An 18916-nucleotide genomic window follows, 5' to 3' on the forward strand; every position below is an offset into this window, starting at 1 on the left:
TTGGCAGTTCTGTTTCTCTCAGGTCCCGAGGAGTTGGGAGGCGTTGCATCATTCAATGTGTTGGTGAACAACGATGAACGAGTTCGATGAATGAGGCGTTGAATGAGTTCATACAACGATGACACGCCCACCGCGGCCATCGATTATTCTCCTTATGCATAAGCAAGTCACATGCGAAAAAAAAAACAGCTGAAACATCCTCAAATAGGTGTGATCTATGCTAGCCATATTCAGCCTTTTACGCTTTGAGTTAGCCCTCACCTGATGATGACACAGTGGTTCTCGACGTCGATGAGCATGTTGCGATACATCTCATCGGCCAGCGCGTACACGTGAGGAGGGTTCTCATGGCTAGCCTGAAAACAGAGCGCAAAAAATGTCAAATTATAGGACAAACCAGGTCAGGGCAGGACAAGGCGGCATAGTGCCTCGGAATAGGTCATTGTGGGAGATCAACCATAAAACAGGCAGGTTGTGGTTCATTTGATTATGTTCATTGGCGTCGGGTCAGGTATCCAAGTGGAATTTTTACGGTTTGTAGGTATGACTAAAACGGGCATAATTTTCGACCAAATCTATCCTTACTTTTGACAACGCGCTGACCGTTTGGGCTCAGTATATTGCAGATAAATAGTTGCACTATCGACAATGCCCTGAACGACTGCAGCTATGTCAAACATAAACGTAATCAGCAGAACACTGTTTGAAATAGGTTCAACTGCGCATACAATACCTATACACGCTATGAGCCAAATAAAATCCCCGTCAGGCACGATAAAAGATATGTCTACCAGTCACCATGTTTTCTTAATCACTCTTTGGCAACGAAATTTTTAAAGTCACGATATAATTACTTAATTACAGGTACCTGCGCGTATCAATTTTATTGGTTTTGTGTTGTCTTAAGCAATACAATTAATTTAGCAGTTGCATGTCTCGTTATTTCAAAAACGTCACATACATCCTACCTACAGAATCACGCACGTACATACTGTACAAAAATTGCCAACAGGCACATTTAAATCACATTCCAAGTTTCCACCAGCTCGAAATGTAGGCCGTGAAATCCCTTCCGCCTAACTGAAGCCTGTTTACCAGCTTCCCCGTCCGAATAACAAGGACGAGGCAGCGTGCCTTATCATTCAATCAATCTCAGTCCCCAGGCACCAGCAGTGGGCCGCAGGGGCGCCCTTCAGAGGCCAAACGGCCACAGATGCGGCCTCAACCCACTCTGACCCTTCGGTCTGTCCCCACCGCCCTCTAATGCTGTCAGGACTGTCAGCAGTCTACTGCATCAGTCAGCCTGACAGTCATTGACCCGTCACGCATCATCCGTCACCGTGACACGGCACCTATTAGCTAACAGCGTGCCTCGAGCCATCAACTGGCACAGTGTCATCACGGCCTTTTGGCTGGCATTTTCACCATCAGCGGGAGTCCGGATAGAAACAGCACCCGCTCCGTCAAATCCTGCTCGCCAGAACACACCACATAAGGTCGTGTGGTCATGAATCATGGTTTAGCGTTCAGTTTACGGACTCGTTTGGGTGAAAAATGGATGCCTCGTGTCGAGGATACAAAGAAGCTGTTATCAAACAAACACGGGATAGCCTTACATGTCCCTGGGCTGGAAATAAGGGATTGGTAGCACGGCAGGTGCAACGATTCGGGCAGCTATAATCTGCCGGATCTGTGCTGCTACATGGGAGCTAACCGTCAGGGACGGTTATTCACGGTACGACCGCATCCATTTGTAGATTAAATAGCTACCGGGATGACGTCAGAATTCATGGTCTGCAATATATCATGCCGAATAGTTACAGAGCAGTGAACCAGTAGGATCCCGCACTGTTAATTTACATGAAAGCCAGCTGAGCTTAAAGTTACGGGATGTGTAATGTGTGTGTTGTGTAATGCATTATAGCGAACCAACCGACTCGTCAAACATAAAAGATGTCCATTTATTCGTGATTAGACTACGTAGCTGTCCGCTCTACATTTAATCATTCATTCATTCATTCATTCATTTATTAATCAATCCATTCATTCATTTATTCATTCATCCAATGGCCGGCTACGATGTTGAGAGAACGAATACATCAGATTAGACCTGAAATGATTCGATGACAATTATGCAAGCCGACTTCTTCAATCATTCCGTTAATTTAGATGCCGCGACTGCAGGTGTTATCATCTAAGATGTCCTCATGTATACGCTCACGAGAGAATAGAGCTGGGACCCGCGGGTGCCCGCCCAGGTACTCACCGCGCCCTGGTACTGCTCCACGTGCTTGTCACCGTAGAAGGGCAGCTGCTGGAACGGGTTGACCGAGATGAGCACCGGTCCGATGTAGGTCTGAGCGCCGACAGTCAAGGAGCTTCAACGTTGTCACAGAGACACAATACGCAAACTGCACAGATAGCACAGCAGAATAAGGAGCGCATCGCTGATAGCGCCTCGCGATTCGTAAACCGCCTAAACGTATATGCTCCCGTCCGTTTCACTCAGCATGCAGTCATTCAAAAACATCAAAGGAACGAATGAATGGCAAGCCTTTCCGGTTATCTATCAAATGAATCTTAATAAGCAGTATCGATGCGAAAAGAGGTGGACATGCACGGCAAGCAGTTGGCATTAAACTCGGTAAAAAGGAGGATGCTGTCCTACATACACCTCCAGGTATCTCATTGCACAATGCACGGTTGAAACACACCCCTGGGCCCAGTCTGTCAGGACTGTCCCATGGCAGCTTTTCATGACAGGAAGCTCACCAGACGTCCCAGCAGTCAGCACTCGAACTCGTCTAAAAGCCGGATTGAAGCTCCGCGGTGAAATTCCTGGGGCGCTTGGGACCTTCAGACCATGATGGGAAAATAGCACACCGCGGGCCAGTGCAGCTGGCGTAACTTGTCAGACGAGTGTGCTCTGGGATAGGAAGTGCATTCGTTCACTCGCTCGCTAGTTTGACGTCACAGGGAGAAAAGGTCGTCGATAGATCTTAATACGAGAAGGCATCTGTTGGGCATTTCCGTCAGTAAGTTGTAATTTTCGTGAATATTTTGCGTACCTAAATGTCATCTGGATCCATACTGTTTATCACTTTCGCTAATTAAGTTCGCGTGCTCGTTTCAAAACCTATAAGTTCAAGAACACATAATCATCTGAAAGTGGACTCCACATTTACACTAACATCTAAAGTATGTCGGTAGCAAATTACCAAATTTCTCTCCACTGCTTTCCCGCCCATACCGAGGTGATAGGTGGTAATTAAAAGTCACGCGACAGATGCCAGTGTCTGAGAGAAACGAGCGCCGCCCTGTGTCCGTCTAACAACGCACGGTGCTCCCGTCTGACGGCGCGACACAGCGACACAGAACGTTCCCCGTCGACGGCGACACAGCTGTCAGCCTGTCACATGGTTGGTCACCCAACCTCTCCGGCATCTCGTCGAAAGCTGCCGATGGACGCTGGTAAAAGAGCGCAGTCATGCTCGCACCACTTCACAATAGGCGCCTCCAAATCGAGGTTATACGACCATTTTACAGCACGGCTTTCCCTCGCACTCGTTGTGTTAAGATGTTGTGTATGAGGCTGTAAAAGTTCGTTTTCAAATAAGTGAATGTCCTTAAATAATGATAAAATCAGAGAAACATTCTCTCCTAATATGTAGGTAGGTGGGTACTGAAGCAAAAACCAAGCCAAAAGTTGGCCATTTACAAGACCAAGCCAAACATCAGCCATTTACAGCTCCGTCCTGCAGCAATCAGCTCTAACGGCTCCCCATCCATCATTTCACTTATCACCAGTGAATGTGCCATCCCTGACGCCATTACGGTTTCACTTGCATGCGTACACCAAGAGTGTCAACATGATAGTGCTATCTTATACTGCGGACGACCAGCTTTTGCAACGGCTCTCATCAGCTGATAGTGCAGAGCACGGGTGACTCAACACCACCACTCGGGATGGGTTCCACGCCTCGCATCATCAATATCAATCTCCTCGAGATTTGCCACTTCATGAGAGTAAACCCTCAGGGTTCGACTTTCCCCGCTCAGCTGGTCACGATTAACCCCTCACAGTCCGCACCTGGGAACGACAGGCCCATCCACCAAATGGAGCACGCGATTCACAACCTCACACAGAAACATTCGGCCGTCTTTGTTGGTTTTCCTCGTGACGTATTATACTCAGTCATGCAATGATAACGGACGTCCACTTTCCCCTCCCGAGTTCCTAAGCGAACTACAGACACTCCCATAGATCTAACCACGTCACCCAGAAAAGGAAACAACAATAAACCAGACATCTTACGTCACAAGCAACCACCCTAGAACAGCTTTCGCGCACCAGGAAACTTGTCTCAGGCCGCCGGAATGACCGTTTCATTATCATCTCGGCCGGTTTCCCAATTCCCTCTCAGTATGGGCAGCACGGGCCTGCGCCGGCGACAGCGCCCGCCGCGATCTTCTAATTCAATCAGGGCGACCGTCCCTCTGTCACGCCGCTGACAACCGGTCCTAGGAGCTCAGGCCGGGCACGGTCCACGGTGCAGGAGTATACTCGGCCGGTTGTGAAAGTGTATGCTGAGCGCCACTGCTCTCGCAGCAGTGACCCGGACATCTGTCATTGCAGCCTGCGCGCCTATATGTGGCGAATAGTGCTGGTAGTCGAAATGACGGGAATGCTTTCACAACTTTACTATAATGAACTAGCCACACTTTATCTTAGCACAAAGCAAATCTCAGCTGTGTAGACAAGCCACCGAAAATATTTCATACACAAGGAAACCGGAATGGCTTAATCTGGGATTACATGATTACAGTGTGCTGCTGCCGGTCCGTTCACACACGTGAGGTGCCCAGTTCTGATCTCGTTCGACCCACACCAGTGACCCAAATCGAACACAGCGCCGCGGACCGTGATCATACCCGTATCCGTACACGGACCCCGCAGCAATGACTCGAGATAGCACTCAATGAGTCACGGCAGACTCACGGAAACGGCTCCAGCGGCCGGCGAGCCCACATCCGGCGGCGGCGGAGAAGACACCATCCAGAACGGCCCCACAGTACACCCGCGGCCCCTGGCCAGACCGCTTGGGGCCCAGACAAGGCTGACGGAACATGCAGATCAAGCCGTCCGGGGCCAAATAAAACCACGGGGCCCCAGACCAGAGGACAATGACAACACTTTTATCAGTGGAGCAAAGTTGGCACGAAAAAAACGAATTTCAAACATACATAGCTGAATGGTCTCACACTCCTCTGTCTCTGCCACTCCTGGCCGAGTCTTCCACACGGCGTGGGCAGGCGAGCCGGGGGCGACAGGGGAAGGAGCTGCGGGAGCTCCTCTGAATCACCTCTGAACTCAGACAGCGCCCTCCACCTCCAGCCGGGCGCCACATGACCGATCGTGCGTGGCGCTAGAGAAACTAAACCTGCTCGGCTACCTCATCTCTTCGGAGATCGCTGGGTCGCACGAGGTCACACGAGGTCACGAGCCGCCACAACAGGTCACAGGTCACCCGGAATCACCGGACGCCACGTGACGGGCCCGCCGTCGTCCCGTGACGCAAGGTGAGACGCTGTGACGTAACGGGTCACTGAGGTCGGTCGGCAGCGGCACTGTGACGGGCGGCGGACCGCGCGCAGAGTTCAGGGAGCGTGCGGCGCCGCGCCGGCAGCGTCCCGGCTCGTCGCATGAGCGGTGCCCTGTCGGCCATCATTCCGCCCCGCCGAGCACGTCTGCCGAACTGGGCCTGTTTTCGCGGCGTGTAGGCAGTAGCAGCGGCGGTCCCAGCGGTGCGGGGGAGGCATCAGCGCCGGTGCGTGTGTTCCAAACGACACGCCAATCACCGTCACCACCCGTGACACCTCAGGTCTCACGACCCGCTCTCTCCCTCTTCACTCCTCCCTGCCTCCGACACGCGTCGTTTGTCCCTCCTCTGCAGTCGTTCCACTCAAGTAGCGAGACGTCGCTCTCCTCACGTCACCATGCTCGTCACCCACGCCTCCCTCCACGCCTGGCTGAGCGCTGAGCAGGCACGACCGAGGGACGGCCGCCGCGCTCTCCACACGGAACCAAAGAGCAAACAACGCTCGTGTTCCGTCCAGGCCAGCTCTCTGCCACGCGGCGTGAGGCACGCAGCGGTCAGCGAAAGTGCAGCACCGCACGCACATGGTTCGCGAGCCGGCGTGCGAGAGCCTAGAGGGAAAACGCACCGGGGTTCAGCGTGTGTCACTACATCAATGAGCTCAGAACGAGTCGCGGTGGCTGGAGATTGCGGCACAAACGGCAGTGCAGCATAATGGCTGTGAAAGAGGTCGTGAGATGGAGCATGAGTGACAGGTGTGGGGCAGAGGACGTGTCACGGCGTGGAGCGTGATATAGTGGGGGGGGGGGGGTTACGTGACCGGGAGGGACGTGACCTGAGGGGAGGAGTGACTGGGAGGCGGGCCCAGCGACGGGCGAGCGCGTGGGTAGCGCTGCCGTATCGGGGGAGAGAGAGCGGGGTCACTCGGCGGGACGGAGCGGGGTCGCTCGGCGGGTCGGAGATAGCTCCCAACAGCTGCTCCATCGCACAGGTGGATGGACGGAGAGCGGTAACGAGACAGGCGGCGACCAATGGGTCCAATTAAACCCCGCCCTCCCGCTCGACCGTATACACGAGGGCGGCGCAGGGGCGGTGCAGGGCGAGGCGCCGTGCAACACAGCGGGGTCATCTCGGCATTGGTCCACCCATCAACGTCCGTATGAAATCGCAATGCATCTAACGCTGAACGTCAGCCTAATTTAATCAGCGCATTCATACGATGTCAAGGTATAATAAAAGCTGACGAGACTAAGATTGATGAGCGCATGTAGAAACTTTAAGCTACTGCACCAGTTAACGAGCACGCAAGTAATCATGTTATTATGTGTGATTAAGTACACCCTAAGCGCAGCTAAGCATTCGCTGAGCCGGTCGGCCTGGTCACTCAGAACCATTAAAAATAGTCAGCTTGTCACGAATGCAACCGACATATGTTCACAATGTAAACACAAAAATCGATGGAGTGTGGAGCTGAACACTGCAGGCTGCAAACGTCCCAGAAAAAGGCTCCCTCACAAGAACTAACGGGCCACATTTTTGCTCACAACTCTCCAAAGCTCATGCAATGCAAACAAACTGTGATCAGCAAATATAGACGGGACGCGGGCAAACACATGAGCATTGTGTTCTGCACAATAACACATTGTGTTTTTGCTGTTCAGTAGGCCCTCGGGGTCTCTGTAGGTCACGTTTACGGTATACGAGTAAATAAACCGTAACATTCCTACGGCGAAGAGGAATTTACGGCAAAACATAGAGCGCGCATGTAGGTCACGGGAATGGAACAATGTTAAAATATTTACCGATTAAAATGATCGGTGGCTGCAAATGATATGAAGCTTACAATGAGCTGATCGAAATCGGAAAGCAATGGAAGTCCCAGGCCAGAGAGCTGAGAAACAATAGTATCGGTGCACAATTAAAAAACAAGAATAGCAAGTTCGAGCAATATACCATTCTCACAGTTCCCCAGAGTCACTTCTGGAGCACTTTCTCCTGCTGACAAAAATTCGAAACTGCCAGACTGTGACGAAATGTGGAAAGCGCAATCATAGAATCTTACGGCATTTCTTGGAAAGTAATTCGGATCAATCACATCGTCTAGCCGACCCAGGCTCTGTATGTGCACCGCATCACGCACCACTCCTACACCAGAGGCAGCAGCGTGCGCGCCGGGCCGTCCGGTGCTGTTCTATCGGACCCGTTTGCAGCGGCTCTCGTCACGCCCACAGGACAAATACGGGCCGAATTGAGGACGCAGCGTGCAGAAATGAATTGATAGCAGTGGTGGCGGTCAGTGGGCAATGGGCACGGGTGGCAGGAAGAGGGAGGGCGAGGCACTGCTTGTCGAGTGATGAAACGCCTATATATGGTGTCAGCAGGCAGGAGATAAGGGAGGCCGCGTAATGAGTCACTGCTGTTTGTTGTTCTCAGCTTTCCGGTCGGGTTATCAAAGGGAAGTCCCTCAGCGACGATAGATAGCCTTTGGACACCTCATTGTTTGCTTGATGTCCATGCAGACGAAACATAAACAGATAGGATGATGATGTAAATAATAAACCAAATTATTACAAATGCATTCAAATATATTCAAAAAGACACACAAAGCTTTCGGTTCATGGAACCTTGATCACTGTGCAAATGAGTATAACAATCGCTGTAACCGTCTAAAAATTCTTTGAAATTAATCAGCCGCGTGTTTTCTTCTTCTGCTGGTCTACCACCGATTTTGCTGCCATTGACGACCATGTGATGAATCCGCTCCTACTGTTAAACGTTTCACGTGTGATGATGTGGGCTGCTTCCAGGACCTTCCTTGTACCTTTCTTTATATTGTTTTCTAATATCTTCGTACCGTCCCAGTCAGGTAAGTGGTTATACTTTTCTATATGCAGTACTATTGCATTTGATGTTCGGTGAAATTTTACATCGCTTCTGTGCTCCTTCAAACGAACTTCCACCCCTCTTCCCGTCTCCCCAACGTACGTTCTTTGGCACCCTTTGCATGGTATTTCGTAAACTACACTTTTTTCATCACTGGTATCTTTTTTGGTTTCATGGTGCTTGACTAAATCTTGAGTTTTCTTTCCTGTTACTGTAGCTACTTTGATATGTGACTTTTCAAGTGCTCTTACTATGATATCAATATTTTTCGAATTTGGGACCGAAATCCATCTCTTTCTTTTGTTGGCTTTTCTTCTCGTGTCATCTTCGTGTGCTTTGTTCGCACGTTGTTCGTCTCTTCTGTTGGCATCGTCGCCGTTTGCTTGGTTCGCGCGTCGTTCGTGTCTTCTGTCGGTCTCATCTTCGTGTGCTTGGTTCGTACGTTGTTCGAGTCTTCTGTTGGTGTCATCGTTTTGCGCTTGGTTCGTTTCTTGTTCGTATCTTCTGTTTTGTTCGTTTCTTCGATTTTAGATTTTTTCGGAATAGTTATCGGTTTCTTTCTCAGAGCGCTAAGAATCTGCAGCGATGAATTCATTCAGGAAGAGTTCAATCATATTTATACTTCGTTCGAAAAACTGAAATATCCCAGAGGATTTTTAATCAAACAAAAAGAAAAAGCCGAAAAAATCAAAAATCGAAGAAACGAACAAAACAGAAGATACGAACAAGAAACGAACCAAGCGCAAAACGATGACACCAACAGAAGACTCGAACAACGTACGAACCAAGCACACGAAGATGAGACCGACAGAAGACACGAACGACGCGCGAACCAAGCAAACGGCGACGATGCCAACAGAAGAGACGAACAACGTGCGAACAAAGTACACGAAGATGACACGAGAAGAAAAGCCAACAAAAGAAAGAGATGGATTTCGGTCCCAAATTCGAAAAATATTGATATCATAGTAAGAGCACTTGAAAAGTCACATATCAAAGTAGCTACAGTAACAGGAAAGAAAACTCAAGATTTAGTCAAGCACCATGAAACCAAAAAAGATACCAGTGATGAAAAAAGTGTAGTTTACGAAATACCATGCAAAGGGTGCCAAAGAACGTACGTTGGGGAGACGGGAAGAGGGATGGAAGTTCGTTTGAAGGAGCACAGAAGCGATGTAAAATTTCACCGAACATCAAATGCAATAGTACTGCATATAGAAAAGTATAACCACTTACCTGACTGGGACGGTACGAAGATATTAGAAAACAATATAAAGAAAGGTACAAGGAAGGTCCTGGTAGCAGCCCACATCATCACACGTGAAACGTTTAACAGTAGGAGCGGATTCATCACATGGTCGTCAATGGCAGCAAAATCGGTGGTAGACCAGCAGAAGAAGAAAACACGCGGCTGATTAACCTTCGCCCCAGTGGGGGGGGGGGCATATGTTACCACCCTGTCGCGTTTTTTGCGTGTGAATAAAAAACCGCGGCGCGTAGCGCCGCGCCGCTTGGGGTAGCTTTTGGTACATCAATTTTGGACAATGTATGAAATTTTTGACCCCAGGTCATGTCAGGTCAGGTCACCAGGTCAAGTTAACTGACCAAGCCTAAAAAAAAGTTTGCAATCATGTCCAGCCTGCAGTGTTTGTCAGAAAGGTTTGAAACTTGGTGGATTGCATGCTGTTATGGGCGCCTACAATTTGTATATCTCGGATTTTTTATATCCGTGACCTAAGGTCAGGTCAGTGGCGTGACCTTTCCATTACAAGTCAATGGAGAAAAATGAAAATGCCTCTAGATCCGTGTGTACGCATCGGAACAGTCCAAATATTTCAGAATCACAATCATTTAGTCCACTCGTGATGACCAAGGTGTCATTTTTACTGATAGCCTCTAGACAGGTCATCCGAGGTCTCTTGAGGCTACAAACAGTTTTTGCCAATAACTCGCGATTGGAAAGAGATAGAACGCTGGGGATGGTCTCATTGTGTTTGTCTTGTTGAGACGCATCGACTGATATGCAGCATGACCTTTTCCGGTAAAGTCATGACCTTGACCTGAGGTCAAATTTTCAAGTTGACCTTTCAAGGTCAAATTATAGTTCATTCGACGCGTCTCGGCGAGGGGAACACGATTCTGGCAATAGAAATGTCGTGGCTTTTTTTAGTCGTAGGTTATTGTCGAAAAACACTTTTCGTAAAAACAGCTATTTTTGGAGTTTTTGCCCTCTGGAGGCTAAACCGTTGACCTGAGGTCAATATTGATAATGACCTTTTCAAAAGAAGAGTTCAAAAACTATCGTTTGCTCTTCCATGCGTTTTTCTAGCTACCATAGTTCCTGAGATAACGGCATATTTTCTGAAAAATATAATGACAACTGGCAAATTTTGACCTTTGATGACCTCTGGTGACCCCAATATTGCTCCAAGGTGAAAAATGACTGAAATACTTTCAAACGTACGCATTGAGAGCTATCGACTGCTTTTACCGCGTCTTTCTAGCCCTCTTAGTTTTTGAGTTAGAGGTGGGTGGTAACATATGCCCCCCCTCACTAGGGCGAAGTTGGCTGAGACCGCCACTGGGGCGCGGGTTAATTTCAAAGAATTTTTAGACGGTTACAGCGATTGTTATACTCATTTGCACAGTGATCAAGGTTCCATGAACCGAAAGCTTTGTGTGTCTTTTGAATATATTTGAATGCATTTGTAATAATTTGGTTTATTATTTACATAATCATCCAACCTGTCATGGATACTCAACATAAACAGATAGCAAGCTTAACCGCGATGTGCATGACAGTCACTGGAAACATAAGCGCTTCGAAGAGTAAAAGGTCTTCTGCTATCACTTGCCACCAGCAGCGGCCGTCACTCCAATGTTTGTTGTCGCACCGTATCGCAAACAGCATGGAAAGGCCCTTGTTTGTTTGTCAGTTGCAGAGGTCAGGGGACGACCCGACGTGCAGGTTCGGTATCAACACCCCAGCTCCACATCCGTCGCTCTGCGTGATGAAACGGCAGCTCGACGCCTCGGTGACCGGCGTGTAGACAGTTTATCTACAGACCAGAGGACCAGGGTACGGACCAGACGGCCCGGTCCGGACCACAGACATATCACCAAAACAGACCCCACAAACTCGGACCACAACAGCGGAGCGCCGACCGTCGCGTCAGGTCAACTGTGCATAAAGTGATGAACCGCGGACCGCCCGACTAGCTACATGTACCATATACATTTAAGTAAGTGATGTGTCTCGGATCGGCTATGTAAAGTGATGATCGCAGCGGATGTCCGCTGGTTGGCCGGACAGGGGAGGAGGAGGTGGGGGAGGGGGCAGACTGATAACTGGACCCGGGCGAGAGCAAAAACATAGTCTGCTCTGCACCCAGGCGCAAAAGCTACGGCACTTTTTTGGAACCTTTGGTTCCATATGTGACCTCAACTAGCAGAAAAACTAATGATATCGAAATGGCTCTGATTTAAAAATCTATAGTGCTATCCAAAAACAAAATGATATGCAGAAAAATCACAAATGAAGGCGAAACCTAAGCTTTTAACGTCCATTGCAATGACCTAACCTACATCGCTCACCTGAATGGATACAGACTCGGAGCTGAGTAAATCGAGACAATCTGTCCAGAGCAGTTGATCGCTCCAGCGACTAACGAGCACGGACAATGGGCTGTTTCATGGCTGCTGGAGGCGAATGGCTACACTCACGGGGGCAAAAACACCACACACGCAGTCTGAACAGTACCGCTGGCTGGCACTGTAAACTCACCATTAGGAAGTCCTTATGGGCCAGATAACGGCAACAACCGACTGCCTTTAAAGAAGCACACCGTTACACTCAAGTCAACTCTGAACCGTTTAGTATCTTTAACCTGATACACAAGGATAGCCCTAGCCTCCTGATGCACATAGCAGCCCTGTCATATCCGGTCTGATCCAAAGGATACGTAGATCCAGTCGTCACTGTAGCGTTTCTTCAGGTTGTCGACGATGGCGTCCTCACTGATGCGGGGCAGCAGCACCATGTCGTCGACGCCCGAGCGCTTGACATCGTTGGACTGCCAGTGGTACACCTGAAGATAGAGACGGTAGCAGAGAGTTAGCGCAGCTAGTCCAAGGAACGACACTGGGTTGCGGGTATTGAGTGATCAGAATTGGAAGACTGAGCCAATATACATAGTTTGTTTTGACAGTGGCAGTGTTGACAGACCCGACAGTCCAGGCCCCGCTGGGCTGGGACAGTGACTGAGCCGACAGAGCCCGCTAGGTGGGGTCAGTGAGACCCAACACAGCTTACCGGGTGGGGCTACAGCGACAGACCCGACAAACCCCGCCGGGTGGGCCTCAACGGCTCAACCGAGGGTATCCGGTGTTGAAATATAATGCGACAGTAAAGCTAGCCCGAGCGACCGCAGCAGAGACAAATATGACACAAACAACGGAATGAGCTCAGATCTACATATGACTATATAGTGGTTGAAATGAGCTCATATATCATTGTGTAATGTGATCAACAAATGCGATGAAGCCAAACGGCCTTAGAATAATTCCCTTTAGTTTTACGGGTAAAATAGTAAGATCGGTGCATTAGGCATAAGCGCGACTCAATATTATGTGAAATGAATAGATAAGTGAACAGGATTAGCTGCTTAGTGCTCACACTCAACGCCTTACAAAGAAGTGATAAAAAAGATATATTTGAATTTTGAAGTCGTTGGGATGTTTTGTAGGTACAAGGGGCTGCCATAACAGCGCGGGCCAGATCAGCCCGGATAGGATGAGACATGATCCGCTCATTTAGGCCGCCGGGCGGGGCGGACAATGTGGAACGATAGGGTGGGGTGGACGGGGACAAAACGGCCGGCCGGGCGGCACCATTATCACCCCGTCCCCTGCCGCGGCACGCCACCATTCAGGGTCGGCCATGGCGGGCGGGCCAACCGCACCCACCGCACCCACCGACGAGCCGCTGTGGGACGGGGTGGCGGAAGCCATTGGGAGTGGGACATGGAGTGGGACCTGCGAGAGACTGGGCCTGGTGGGACATGTGTGATCCCAAGAGGTAAGGAAGGGTAGGTCAGAATCGGTCCGTTTGGATAAATTTATTGTCAAACAGAGCTTGTGGAATCCCGGTTGCCGCAGCTGGAGCGCCCTTCACAACTATTGACCCCCGTCGCGACCACAGCGGCCCACGACACGTCGCACCTCTGCCCCTATCGCCGCTCTATCGTAATCTGCTGGTCCAATCGCGTCCGCGTCAGCGGTCGAACGCGAGAGCCACTGCGCCGCGTCCGCGCGAGAGACCCGCCGCTGCGCACAAGGTCACAAAGTTACAGAGCGCCCACCACCCGACCTCTCATTCACAGACCTTTGTAGGATCCGCCCACACGCCCCACACGTTCCACACATAGACGGCCGCACGTGGGCGACGTGACGCACGTGGGCGCGTGGCGGTGGATGTCTCAACGCTGATGGATGGCACGGATGTCTCTCGTACGTGACTGTGAAGGAATCCGACCAGGAGTTGAAGCTAATGCGGTTTATTTAGAGTTGTTTTGGTGTACTGAATGGATGGATGAGTGGTGGTGAAGTGAGGCGTTTCATTCAGAGCCGCAGTGTTGATAAAACTGTCCACAGAGGCAGCCTGGCTTAGGGGAGAGTGGGGCAAAGCGGCCACCCTAACGCTTCTCACGATGCCAACGCTTGATTTTTAAACCTGGAAAGATTCTTTCTATACCAATGTGATCCCTAGTAAGTTGCCTTTTATTTCAACTGCGTTTTATTTCCAAAGGCATTCACATATGAAAGATATTGACAAAACTTTAAACCTATGCATATTGGCCACTTTGCCCCATACCCTGGGGCAAAGCGGCCGCCGGCGTCTTCTCAAGTCCCGATATGAGAAACAAAATAGTTGCCTCGTGCACGACTAGGGTATTTGATGGTGACTAGGTTTAAGCGAGGATGGATGTTTACTTTATCATCTTCCACCTGTAGGTAAACAAAGAAAGGATTTTCATGAAAATAAACATTTAATTGCATTATTTGGTAACTCATGCAACTGAAAAGTGGCCAAGATGAATGCATGACGACACATTTGAATATAAATAATGTTTTTATCCAGATGGAAGCAACTTATGGCCAATTGGGGGGTGGCCACTTTGCCCCGGCCACTTTGCCCCGCGCATACCGTCCGAGACAAAAATATTCCAGCTGAGCTATTAGTGGGGTAAAAAACATTAAAATCGGTAGAATACATGTACGATAACTATGCAATGCATGGACAAGAACGCTTATAAAAATTCCAAACGGTTATGGAATAACATAACATTTAAAAATTGTAAACATAGTTGGTAACCTGGCAAGAAATGCTTTTCCGTGTTTCGCAGAACAATGGTGATGGGTCTGAAACCCCGGTCTGGCTCATTCGAACGACCGTGAAGAGAAGTATAATTGGAAACCATAAATTGGAACTGACGCCAGCTATGAAGGGCTAAAACGATGGGTGGCCGCTTTGCCCCGGGTGGCCGCTTTGCCCCACTCTCCCCTACGTCGCGGTTGATGGTGACGTTCTACGCAATATAAGCTGGTGACAATGACATACTACAAAGGTTCGCCTCGGAAATCTTCGTCCACTACAAGTCACGCAATGAAACGGAAAACCCCAATCATGATAGTCACTTTGTTGAACAGACCTGATCAAACCAATCAATCGACATTGATAGTTCAGATATGTATAGGCAGCGGCTGCTTACCTCCCATTCGCTCGACAAAGGTCCGAATGTGACACACCAGCACAGAATGCGGAAAGACGGCGTCCGCAGCGGACAGGCGGAGTCCGCGGCCGTCCAACAGCTGTCTCTCGACACTCCGCTCTAACCGGGACACACCAGACCCCATGATTTCAGTGTCCGGGTGCTGCTCTCAGTCACCCAGCCTGTAGTTACTGCGTGCGTCGTTTGGGGTGAATGGCAGCGGGTGGGACTGGGGAGACGTTAGGATTTGGTGGACTCCCTCGTCTCTCCCTATTCACCCACGCGCCTCGGATAGACTCCGAGCCCCGTCATTTATCACCCCACTGCCCTGAGTCAACACACCATCTGACGCGACTGCCATATCAGTCGGCCGTTTCCGAATACGGTGGACTCCCGCGGACAGACCGGCCAGCCGAGCCCATTCACCGGCGACCGGCTGCCGGTGCGCGGTCATGCTCAGTTCCACTCCGCGCGTGCATGGCTCAAGGTCTGACAGGCGAGGCAGCGCTGCCACCGCTCTGCTGTCGGCGTAGCGGGTTTACCTGTTCGTACCGCTCTGGCTCTAAAAGTTGGAAGCCGCGCTGCTGTGAGTTGTGAGTTGGACACCTGCCGTGGGTCGTGATCCGTGCACTGTGCGGTTTATGCACGGGGTACGATCATGTCACGATCAGCTGGCTATGAGTCAGTTCAGACGGCTCAATCAGCTGACGGGCTACGGCATCATCGGTGTATACCTAGTCATGGGGTAAAAGAGCGATACGTCTAACTCTAGATAGAGATTGCATAAGTGCAGTGGAAGCAGACGAAATGCTTAGGAAATGGACCCCAATATGTCTGTGCCAGAAACATTAAAACTTTGTAAACGTTAAGAAGAAATAACTACCCCGAATATCAATAAAACAAAATCGTTTGAGGAACGCAATTTAAAGACATCTAAAGTTTAATCTTTAACACAAAATCGTCTTACTTTTTGAGAGAGAAAAAAAAAACGCGATACAAATTTCACCTGATAACAACATTACGGGGCCAACCGGGCGGATACAGTGAAACAGTGAGCAATGCAGCACCGGTGCCCCAGCAGTCAGCACCCTCCACCCAACCGTGAGTAGTCAAACGTTCGTCACCACGAGCTGTGACCGTTTGCCACCGTGGTGTGGGGACCGTTCGTCAGCCCCGGTTCAGTTTGGCCGGAACACAGCGGCGGTGGCGTGCGCCGCATAAACGCACCTCCTTCAGAGGCTGGGTCCGGTGGCGGGGAGGTGGAGTGTACAAAGCTGCAGTTCCGGTGGCGGGGTGGGTGGAGGGGCGGACTGAGGCGGGAGCACGCAGCCCAGACCACCCACAGCGGAGAGGGGAAATGGAGGACGGTGGATTGGTGAGACCACCTTGCCAACATTTTCCTGTTTTTTTTTTCCTGGCGGTAAAAAGGCTAGGTCGCCCTCTAAAGACACAGATATCGACTTCATTCACACGTGTTCCGCGTGGATATGATCCCCTGGCTGAATCAGATATACGCTCGGCGGTGACTAACTATTGAGCGAAATGATAGAGATCATTCATCGGCGGGATGTGGCGGAAAATAACAGATTGATTTCATTAGGCGGTAATGGACCTAAATTACCGAAACTAAATTGGAAAATAATGGCGGGGTTGGGAGAATGATCCGACGCAAGAAATACGACCTTTTTCTCCGTCAGATGGCTGGAGAACCGCAGGCGGGTACGCTTCGAGTTTGCAATTACCCGGGACTCGGGTCCTGACCATTCCGAGTGATCTTATCCCATAATTTGAAGGGATATTATACTAATGTTTCTACTTGCCTAACAAACAGCATGACATTCGCTCGCAAGCCATCATCCAACCGTAAAGGCATGGCAAACTGCTCATTTGAGATGCATTGTCAATAGAAGGCCGTGAAATTAACAGAGTATGTATAACAAAAAGAGAAAAGGAAACATGGTTATGGACTGATAATCAATACAGTCCATGCGTCATTCAAATCGATATAAGGGACAATATGATAGGCTATCTCATATACAGAAAAATGAAGATATAAGAAATTATGAAAGCAAGTAGCAAAAAAAAAACATACCGGCAAGAAGAACAAAATGTATTTACGTCAGAAAACGTTGAGCCGTGATCTGTAAAATTCAAAAGAAGGTGATTTTGAAATGCACTACTGAGTCGAGTGCTTACCAACAGGCTAAAGATATGTAAAATGTAGATGCATGACGATAAACCAAACCACCTGTTTGCACTAGATATGTCAATCGAATATCAACTTTTGGTATACCGATACCAAACCGATACCAACTTGGTATTTGGTATTTCAAGGAGAATGCTTTTGGTATTTTGTTGGTATTACGAATCCTCTCTAATGTAGGTAAAAGGGGTGGAGAATTGGGTAAAAAGTTGGTATCACCCTCATATTCTCAAGTCGGTTCGGTTTCGGTATTTTCCATGGGCATTGTTGGTAGGTATTTGGTTTGGTATCGGTATCACAATTTTTCTTAATTGACATCGCTAGTTTGCACCTCCACACATTACCTATTCTCTTCCATCCAGTTGCCTATGATTTATTTAGCAGCACACCATCCACATTCCACAGTGTCACGTTGGGTCGATTTCTCCCCACCTGTCACCACCACCGCTCACCCCGGCCCCCGCCCCACGTATCACCCCGGCCCGTAGTGCCCCCCCCCCCTCCTCCTCGGGCCCCACCGACCGGGGCCCGGTGTCGCTGCCCGGAGCCCAGAGGCCCATACAGTGAAAGTGGAGTGGGTCGGGACGAACCCAGCGAGGTGGGACGGGGTGGGATGCGACCGGCACCGCCCGGCCGGGCGGGTAGGAACTCATCAACAACAACAGGTGGATGAAAACTGCGGGGCGGGCGGCACCTGAGAGCGGTGTGATGGGGTTAGATGGGATGTCGAGGGACTGAGACAAGCAACTGCATCTTCCGTTCAAAACAGAAAACACCAGCATCTCCACCTGACGCTGTAAGCAGTGTCAGCCTCCGCTGGGTCTCCCAGCCGTGACTCAGTCCCCCCCCCCCCTCCCTTCCCGTGACTGGAGTGACCAGTCCGGCGCCATTCGACGAATGTATGACGTCACAGCACCTCCGCGGCTGAGGCCGTTCCACTCTGCTGACGGGGGAGGGCGGGGGAGGGGGTCTGCAGAGGCCGCCAGAGCACGTGCGGAAGGGGGCTGCCAGGCGAGGCGAGGGGGCTGAGGGGAAGGAGACGCAAACAGGGATGAAGCGGTGGAAAAGGAGGGGAATGATGGGATTGACTGAGACCGGCAGAACAGACAAATTGAAACATCGCTACTCGTACAACTACAAGAGTAGTGAAAAACTACAGAACACACGGAGAACTTGCAAAGACCACTAAGGACAAGCGACGAGGTCAAAAAGCATCACAGAAGTCGCCGCGTGGAAGACCACACACCACACCGGAAGAAGTAATGATTCAGCACCACAACAGACACGCCGCGACCGACCAAGCGGAAGGACAACGGTCAGCTATCGGTCCGACGAGGTGACCTCACACACCGGAACCAGGAGGGTGCGATTTTCCTGACACACCTAACGCGAACTCGCTGAGTCAAACAGCTCACGTGCACGATATCGCTCGATAGCAAGGGCCTTGAGCTAAACTCGATTTC

General features: G+C 50.1%; 1 protein-coding gene across 1 annotated transcript in view; it reads right to left on the reverse strand.

The window, feature by feature from the left end:
* The window catches only part of LOC122391000 (unconventional myosin-Ie-like), a 39690-nt gene that overhangs the window by 17137 nt on the left and 3637 nt on the right, over window positions 1-18916 (reverse strand). Inside the window, exons 2-4 of the mRNA XM_043384511.1 lie at window positions 12443-12568; window positions 2267-2356; window positions 262-356 (exon numbers count right to left, since the gene is read on the reverse strand). Of these exons, the coding sequence (XP_043240446.1) occupies window positions 262-356; window positions 2267-2356; window positions 12443-12568 (311 nt within the window). The remainder of the gene's footprint in view (window positions 1-261; window positions 357-2266; window positions 2357-12442; window positions 12569-18916) is intronic.

Source organism: Amphibalanus amphitrite, unplaced genomic scaffold, assembly GCF_019059575.1.
Source record: "Amphibalanus amphitrite isolate SeventyFive unplaced genomic scaffold, NRLGWU_Aamphi_draft 000418F_arrow, whole genome shotgun sequence".
NCBI lineage: Eukaryota > Metazoa > Arthropoda > Thecostraca > Balanomorpha > Balanidae > Amphibalanus > Amphibalanus amphitrite.